This window comes from Mastomys coucha, unplaced genomic scaffold (genome assembly GCF_008632895.1).
Source record: "Mastomys coucha isolate ucsf_1 unplaced genomic scaffold, UCSF_Mcou_1 pScaffold22, whole genome shotgun sequence".
NCBI lineage: Eukaryota > Metazoa > Chordata > Mammalia > Rodentia > Muridae > Mastomys > Mastomys coucha.
The window spans coordinates 179524365-179534094 of record NW_022196905.1 but is presented as its reverse complement, the minus strand read 5'-3'; the positions used below and the strand labels follow the sequence as shown (position 1 = coordinate 179534094).

Genomic DNA, 9730 nt, shown 5'->3' with positions numbered 1-9730 from the left:
TGGTACTTTTTAGAAAAGCAGCTCTTTAAGAAGTTACATTTTATATAAGTTCATGGACTGTCTATGTATAATTTTATTATTTTTTCATCCTATATTATGTAAGATAATTATACAAATAGGACATATAATATTTATTTTCAGGATTTGATGTTCAGCCCATTAATTACAGACTATTGAGTACTTCATGTTATTGCTGAATGCTGTAGGCAGAAGTCAAAGAAGAAAGATGGTTTGGATAAATATGTGAGATAGAAGTGGGCTAAAGCAAAGAACTCAGCATGCTTAAGGATAAAGACAAGCCCTGCAGTCTTAGCTGGAAACTCAATGGGGAGAAAAATGGGGAGGAATATGATATATGTAAGATTGCATATATGTGTATATTACATAGTATGTATAAATATATAAGACTATATACATATACATATATATCATACACATACACATATACATACATAGCCATATGTGTGTATATACATGTGTGTGTGCACATATACATATATGTATAACACATATACATATATACATAAACACATATGAGTTGAGATGACAGGAAGAAGGAGAAACAGGCATTTTTAGGTATTAGAATTAAAACTTTAAAGGCTTCTTCCACACACTTATCTACTAATTTCACATTTGCATTCTTTATCATCTGCTAGGCTCTGGATCTACTGGTGAATAAGACTGGTATGATATTAAGGGCATATCATTTATTGAAGAAGTCACACATTTAAGCAGATAATCAATACACATAGGCAATAATGATAAATCGAATTTCTGCTATGATGTTAACTGAATACAATATTCAAGGGACTCACCCTCAAGAAAATCTTTTCTGAGGGAATGATATTAGACTGAAGCTGGAGAATGGGGAACACATGGAGTCAGAAGAGGAAAGAGATGTCCTGACAGAGAGACAGAGGTATATATTAGCTGAAAGTAGAAGAAACAGGTAGACCAGATGGCTGAAGCTCAGCAGTGCAGAAGTATGAAAATGAAGTTAGAGACAGAGACCAGAAAGATATATGTGGGCATATTTCAATTTTTTTCAAAAGATACATTCTTTTTTAAATAAAATAAATTGCATTGCTCTTTTTATTGAAATCTAAAAACATTTTTATATTTGAGATTTTTATATGCCACAATAAAAGGTGAATGAAGCCTTAACATACATCAAGGTGTTTACCCTAAAATATGTAAATGAAGCAGAGGATTCTCTACCTCCAAATTTACAAATTACAAGTGTGATGTTTTGACCTGTTAGAATGAATTCAAAGAAGCGTTTTCCAACAGAAAACTTATATTATCTTGAGTTGCATTGTGGAACAATCTTTAACCATCCCACTTCTCATCATTTAAAAATTAGTATTTAAGGTAAAAGCAACGTGACATTTAAACAGCTCATATCTAATTGGATAGAGCCGAGATTTAATTGGATGCATGAAAATGATACCGGCAAGCTTGTGTCTCCCTGTGCTTATCAGAGCAAGAACCTGCAACAGCGTAAGTGAATTAAAATGCCTGTCACCTAGTGGATTCCGGACAGAGGGCAGTCTTTAAGACCCAGCGACTGTATTTGTCTGGAGAGGAAATGTTGCTTTTTGACAGATGAGAGAAATCCCCTTAGTGCTGGCTGTGGGAAGGGAGAAGTGAAGTCAGTCACCTGGTGGTGAAGGCCAGTAAAACAGCAAAGCGGGAGGAAAATTGCGGTCTCCCTCTCTTCTCTTCGCTGTTTTCTCTCTGTGGGAGCCACCTCCTATTCTCTCAACTCTTTTAGCATAACCTTCAAAGGAGAACGGTCCCTTCAGACTTTATTACCGTCTTTTCCCTACTGAGAGAATACCTCTTAGCTACAAGACATTTTTTTTTTTTAAGTCTATGCAGGACTTCGGGGATCCAGTTATCTTGCCAGGGAAATTGATGATTGCTAATGTCTGAGACTCACAGCGTGCTAAATTAGCTACCAGAGTATGCCTGACGGAGGAAGGCTTTTATCATATACTCTTCTCTCCAGTTTGAACACATTTGCTTGAATTTTGCCGCATGATGCTGTCCAGGGAAGCAGCTTTTTTTCTTGGGATGCAGCAACTCGCTGGTTTCTAAGCTTATTGCAGAAGAAAAAAAAAAAATCTGAAATTGAGTGGATATTTTTTCCCCCTCCTCTGCTTGATTCGACTGAGCTGTGTTGCACGGCGGTTAAAGATCAACTGTCCCTAAATCTTTGAAGAAGTAAAACAAAGTGAATTATCATTAATACTTATTTATTTATATTATTTTTAACCGGTGGAGGCGGCGAGACCACGGAGAATGAGACTGAGAGAAGCTACCAGGGCTTGGAGGAGGATAAAGCTGAGTTTCAGCTGGAAACTAAAAGACTAGATCGGTTCGGGAAGCAACTTGGCCGGTTCCTCTCCACTTCCTTTAGTTTCGCTCCATGGACAGATCCACGGACCTGGACATCCAGGAGCTCAAGGTACGTGGTCCTGCGGCGGCGGCGCTGGCTTTCCGCTCTGCCGCGCTCGCCCGGGCTCTGCTCGCCACTACCCGGCGTCTCCGGAGTAGTCGCGGGTCCCGCCGGACGGCGAGGGGGCATCTGGGGCGGGGTGTCCCCGGGCGCAGCGCCCCTCCCCGGGCCGCGGACACACAGGCGGCTGTCCCTCGCCCTCCCGCGCGGGGTTGCCCTCCGCGTCGTTGTTCTGGCTGGAGGCTACCCAGGGCTCCCCTCCCGGGTGACAACGGCAGCTGGGCTGCAGGACCCCGAGGTCCTCGGTGCCCAGGAGCTGGCTGAGGATACGGAGGTCGCCCCATCTCTACTCGAGGTCGCCTGCTTTCCCAGCAAAGTTGTCCGCGGCCACTTTCCCTCCGGTCCCCGCCCGCCTCTCTCCTGTCCCGCTCCTGCCCCCGTGCGACACTGGGACAGCCTGTTTCCGTTCGCAAATTCGCTGCACAGAGGTGTTTGTGACCACCACTAGGCAAAGACCCCTTTTTCGTATCGCCGACCACACCGCTCCCCCCCCCCCCCCCCCCCACTTGATGGCCACTGCCTTTGGGCGGGAACGGGGTGGTGATCATCCTGGGGAACCGCGCGAGAAGAGAGACATGAGGGGGTCCCCTGCTGGCCTGTCTCCACCAGCACACGGAGGGACGAGCTAATCCTATTACCAGGCCAGAACTGAGGAGCCAGGGAGGGGAGCCCCGGGTGGAAGCGATTCTGGAGGGGGCGGGGCGCCCCTCCCCCGCCCAGCCTCCGGGGGGTCCCAGACCCTCCCCAGTCTGCTACTGAACCCCATGTGGTGCCCTTCAGTATTCTCGCCCCTACCTGTCCTGAAGTGGCCTCAGAGCTCCCAGGCCCCCAATTTGACATTCTCCTGGTGGGTATCGCTACCTGCAGGGCAGATCTAAAAAGAAAGAAAAGAACTTAAAAAAAAAAAAAAGGTACAAATCGCAAAATAATTTAAATGTCCCGCTCACTCTTAGATGATAAAGCTGAAATGAGGAGATGCTGGAGTGTTAAATATGCATGTATATTCACCCTGCTCCTCCTCCCGTTTGGTACACTACCATTCCGCATCCTGTGGGTAGGTGGGGGTGACTAGAAATCTCCAAGTAAGGACTTTGTTCAGGTGAGGACTTTTTTAGCCATCCCTTCCTGCAGGGAAAACTTGACCATGAGAGGTTTGCTGAGTAGAGTCTGGTCAATGGGTTTGTTAAAGAAGCTCGGCTGGCTCAGGGCTAGGAAATACCAGCAACTTGATTTCTTAGAGACACTAAGCCCTGCCATCCCCAGTGTGTGCTCACATCACCTTGTGGTTACCAAGTCTCAAGAGGAAAAAGTATGTAGAGTCCTCTGGTGCTGGACTCCCTTCGGCCCCAGGGAGTGTGGACTGTTTGAATACATCATAGACAGAACTTCAATCCAAGCTTCTGTGTTCCTTGGAGGAGGGGGAGTGGGGAGGAAGCAGATTTGATGTTCTAGTTTAGAGTTGGCAAACGAGGTCCTGTGCTTTGGCCAAGGTCACAATCAATAGACCTTGGCCTGGATGGAAATGTCCTGTTACCTCTCTATTGTACTAAGACAGGACACATTGCCTTGTACTTGAAAAGATCACTTGCTGCAGTCCCCAAACACGCTCATGATTTGGGAGAGAGAGTAGGCTTTACATGAAAAAGAGTACAGAATTGCGATGTGTTTACTATGGAGAACTAGGTAATTGCTAATTTCCACCCCCACCCCTCTTACAATAAGGTATGGCACAAAGAACATTTTGTTACAAGAAATGGAAGGAAATCATCATATGAACTGATCATTTCCCATGACCCTGCCCCCCTTAGGTTTCTACTTGTGAATTCCTGAACACACAGACACAACATGGTTTACATGAACAAAAGCAGCATGTCTACCACGGGAAACTTTTGTCTGCTTGTAACCATTGACCCCCACTTAACCTTAATGGTACTACACAGTACATTGTGGATCTTACAGCTACCTTGTACTAGACTCTGTGACTGTGCAGCCATGGGTAAAGGACTGGAAGGCTTTGGTGCACAGAGACTATTGAGGATGCCTGGAAAGAAATGAAGGGCTGCTAGAAGAAAAGTTCTATGGAGACTGCTGAAAAGTTGTATCGGGTCATACTTCTGTGAGAGTCAAAGCTAACAAGGGAGAGAGATAATGTAGTCAAGCCTTACTAGGAAATAGTTGATGTCATATCTGGAGTACTTAACCTCTGAAAAACATGCGGTCTGTGATGGCATCACATGGAGGAATGGCTTTCTTATAGGCTCAGGGTTCTTAGGTTTCTCTGGTTCAAATTATTCTGTGATGGCTTTATACTAGGCAACCTTCCCTGGTGATTAGTGGACAAATGGGAGTAAAAATTCTTGAGATAAGTATAGGATAGCATCATTTGATGTTTTGATATTTATTTTTCCCCTCTATTCCAACGGTACTTTTATTAAGGCTACATAAACTTTAGTTTTTATGATGCTTTTAAGGACCTTGGAATTATTTTCAGGCATTAGATAAATAAGCAAATGTATAGAGTACTAAAATAACTCAGTCTAACTCAGTTTGAAATCATCAGTATCATTAGACTACTGTGGTACTCATCATCTTTGTTTCAGGGTAAACTGTTTTTTTCTTTATGACATTTGACAAGAGTATGTATGTACATGTATGTATTTGTGCTATGTGTGTGGCATTGGTGTTTCCTATATGTTGTTCAGTCAATAGTGCTTGATGATCCAACTGGAAATACTAAAGATTAGCTTTCAATAATCAGATGTGAAATCACTGCTATCACTATCGCAAATACAACATGCGCATTAAAGGATTATTGGCGGATAACGGAGATACAATTATGTGTGTGAAACTTGCTAACGAAGGCGAGGATATTTTCATCCTCTGTTCTACACACAAGCCTCTGATGAACCTCAGCTGTGGTGAAAAGGGACCCAGTTCCAAGCCAAAGAGTGTAGGTCTGTTCTTCTCTCTTTGATCTGTTTCTGTTTGAATGTATAAACTTTGCTCTGGATTTTGCCTCTGTGTTTGTTTTAAAGAAGAGACAACATCAAACAACCCAGAATATGGGTTGCTGCTTTGGAAACGTGGGAGTTAATGAATATTGATATTAGAAAGAGTATCCTCAGCCCTGGAATAGCTCAAGGTGCAGGGCACTCAGTACCTCTGCCTAGTGGGTATGTGAGTATTAACTCTGGCTTGTATAGAGCCATTTCCCTGTCTCCATTTGAAACAACTGATCTTACATCATAGAACAAAACTCCAATTGAAGCCCAGAGTGGTCACTTTAAAATAGTTCTCTATAAGGATAATTTATGATTATGAAACACTGGGCATGAATAATTTATGGTTAAGATTATGAGCACTGAGTCTTAGAAGAACAGGTTCTGTTTTCCTGTATTGGCATGTAGAAAATTATGCTTTTAAATGCAAACAATTCATTCTTGGATAATCTAGTATTTGCTTGTGTATAAGAAACATGAAAACCTCCATGACTGGATAGTAAATTTAATGTTATATTTAACTTAAGCTTTTACTTATTTGTTTTCAAATTTTCTTTAATGAAAAAAAAAACTGGTTAGAAGTTAAAACAAATTTTTCTGCTATTGAAACAGCATTAAAATGTGATTCCATTTTTAAATTTCCTTTTAAAAGACAAAATGGTAAACTATTTAGTTTATCCTGCTATGCATAAACCAACTTCTTAATATGGGTAATTTAATTGTTGAAGTAAATGTGATAAACACAGGCTGCAGTTGCTTAATGTTATCTCTTTAAATTGAACGCAATTTTGTCAGCTAAGAACTTGAAACTTGACCTATATAGGCAAGGCAAAACCCTCCCAGAATGATACAATTAGGCCATTAGGAAAGTACTGTATGGAAAAGAAATGATTACCCAGCAAAAGCTTGCATATATATTTAAACAAGAGATTTATTCCAAAATGAAGAAGTCTGTAACAAATACCATAGTACATTTGTCTACAATTCAATCAAATAAGAGTGTTGGCACTTAGAAGGATTCTAAAAATGATTTTTTTTTTGTTTCATCAATAAGACACTCAGCCCAGAAAAGTGGAGCTTGGTGCAGTGTAGGAGGCTTTGCAAGAGTGTAAGTAGGTGGTATTTTTTATGTTAGTCATTCCATAGTGAAAAATAGTACTCTCCAACACATGCCATATTTTTAGCAACCTGCTTTTTATATTCACACTTTTGGTTAAGAATAAGGAAACATACATGTGAACAGTGGCTATTTGACATCTTAAACATCTTTAGGAGTTATAATTCCTCTCCAGTTATGACTAGTTCAAACTTTTTGATAACAAGAACCATGCAGAAATTTAATAGTAATTTCATTTGAGTTTTAGAGTTAATATTATCTTAATTAATAAATGAGAACTGTATGCCTTTATGGGGAACAACAGGATGTTTTAAGATTATGTTTTCAATATCAAACTAATTTACATGTTTCTTAACTCATATTTTGTGTGGTGAGACATTTGAAACTTAATGTCTATATTTTGTAAAATATGTTACAATATGTTATTTTGTATTAATTATGAATTAGTCACTTAATGTAAGCATACATCAAAACATCATGAAGTATATAATATTTTATATAATGTAAATACATAATATATATTTTTTGTCAGCTCAAAAATGAAATTTCTGAGGAAGGATAGGTAAAGGGAATTCCAGGAAATGGCTAAGTTATTGAAGGGTAAAATTCTCCTATCTTTGCATGTATAGGAATTACCATCTGTTTTTTTGGGGGTTTTGATCATTACATTAATTTGTTGTGTGTTTGCTTTAGGGTGTGTGTGTGTGTGTGTGTGTGTAGGTGTGTTAATTACAGGGGTGCACATGTGAAGGTCAGAGGACAACGTGTAGGGGTCAGTTCCACCATGTGAGTCCTGAGGAATATGATATAGATTTTTTTAAATCCAGAAATCTAGTTAATTGAAGTAAAATAAACCTTAAGTAATAGAAATGAAGCATTATTTATAGTTGAACAAAGAGATATATTTAATATGTATGGAAAGAGAACTAGGACAAAGTTGCTATTGTGAGAAGATTTGTATAGATGCACTTGAGAACCTTCAGTCGGTTGCTGTTATTAGTAAGCTCTGATTCAAAGCTCCTACTGGCTACTACAACTTTGCTGATCTCCAGACTTTACCAACTGAAGATACATCAAATTTTGAAGTTGCAGTAAAAAGAATATTTCAAGATTTATAGGCTCAAAATCATATCTCTGCAAGATGGCTTAATGTTGTAAGACAATAAATCAGTGTGCATCTTTTGGGGCATTCCTTTTGTATGATATTTAGTTTCTTATTTCTCATACAGATTGGGATTTCAGGTAAAATGCAATTCAGCAGGCTTATAGCTTTAAGGTACTAAAGAAAATGACCATTTGCTTTGGTTCAGATCTCTATGGATTTTTTTTAGAACATGCATTTAAATTTTGACTTATTACGTGAGCAAATGTTCACTAACAAAATAAAATCTTATAAGCTTGATAATTGAACTTTACCCATGGTTTGTGATTCCAAGAATCAAAGATACCTCCTTAAAAGAATGTAAATTTTAATATGATAGTTTTACTAGCATATATATTTTTCTTTGGCCAATTCTTTTTCATTTGTGAAAGTTAAAATTATGGGAAATCTTATATTTTAAATAAAACTGACTAGGGAATTCTAAGCTAACCAGAAAATGAGCAGTCTCAAGGATGAGTATTCTTTCAAAAATCACCATACTACTTTGGGTTCTAAATATTAAAAAATTGTATCATATGCCTTTAGATTTGTCTTCATATAGGCCTAGATAAGTTATTTTTAGGTTGTCTATAAAAATGTTAAAAGCTATGGTCATAGTTTTGTGCCATTAAATAGGTAACATAGAGAGCTTCCAAGCCAAGATGAAGTATAAAAAACAAAATACAAAAATCCCAAAACTTTAAAAAGAAAATATTTCTGTATCTACTCCCAAAGACTCTTATTTCCATGGCAGTGCCTATCAGAGGAAGAGAAGGTAAAGCTCAGACTTAGTTATTAGTTGAAACCGTCAATCCCTACCAACCTATTAGAAGCCAGCGATGCACAAAGGCACCAGAACACCCTCGTTCCATCCAGCAGTCTTGGGAGCTTTCACATGGAGCTCTTTCGTGGCATAAGTTGAACTGATTATTTATTTATACAATCAGATATAGTGCAAGTCCTGGCTCAGCAACGCAGTAGAGGTAGCTATGTGTGTCCACCTCTTAACCCTCCCTGTTCTCAGGTTTTGTAGGTTAGCAAATACCGTCGTCTTGGGAGCTGGGTTTCATTGTAGTTTTTTGTTGTAATCATTTTTTACCTATGATTGAATATTTTCTTTAAAGATACATTGAAAATAATCCTAGTATTTAACCTTTTAATTGAATGTACCTCTGATTAGGGTTTTTATCAGTTCTGCTTGCTCTTAGCCTACAGTTCACCAGACACTCTGCCTAGGACTGTAAGATGAAAAAGTGTAAGTTAGATACATCATGGTCATGAGTTCTCTTAATTCTCTGGTTTTTGGCTACTTGAACTTTTGGAAAATAGCAGGTTTATATCTTCCTCAAAGAAAATAATTTTCAAACTGATACATTTAACATAGCCATTTCCATCCTTCAAATATTTCTCATCTGAACATCAAGCAGAATTACATGATTAATATCATATTTTCATTTTGTGAGTCTAAATTGAAGCTCAGAAAAATCAAAAGGTTAATTTAAAAAATGAAATAATGACTCAGTTCTCTGTCCATTTCCATATTCTGTGCTACTATACATAGTTTAAAACTCAGAGATATCTGGGAGGCATTTCTCATGGAAGAAAGGATTACTCTAACTTTCTTATTTTGAGTGTGAGCAGAGACATTTGAACTGCAATCACTGTGCTTCCTCTTCATTAAGAATAGCTCTTCACTTTGCAAGTCTTAAACAACAACCAACTGCGGCAGCAGCAATAGCAGCAACAACAATCTGTTATGTTCATACCTAACATTTGGGCTAAATTACTTTAAGTTGATATTTGGTAATAAAACCCAATAGTAAGTGATGGAAGCCTAGGTTTGTACACGGGCTATTAATAATACCAGGAACTGGGATGTGGATGAAGGGAATCAGGAGTTCAAGTCATTTTCAACTATCCAGTAAATTTGAGGCCAACCAGGCTACATGAGT

The 9730-nt window shown here is 39.1% G+C and overlaps 1 protein-coding gene across 1 annotated transcript in view; it reads left to right on the top strand.

Annotated features, from left to right (window-relative positions):
* The first annotated feature begins 1666 nt into the window (after positions 1-1666).
* The window catches only part of Sgcz (sarcoglycan zeta), a 1052781-nt gene continuing 1044717 nt past the window's right edge, over positions 1667-9730 (top strand). The window contains exon 1 of the mRNA XM_031339561.1: positions 1667-2470. Within this exon, the coding sequence (XP_031195421.1) occupies positions 2432-2470 (39 nt within the window). The 5' untranslated portion in view covers positions 1667-2431. The remainder of the gene's footprint in view (positions 2471-9730) is intronic.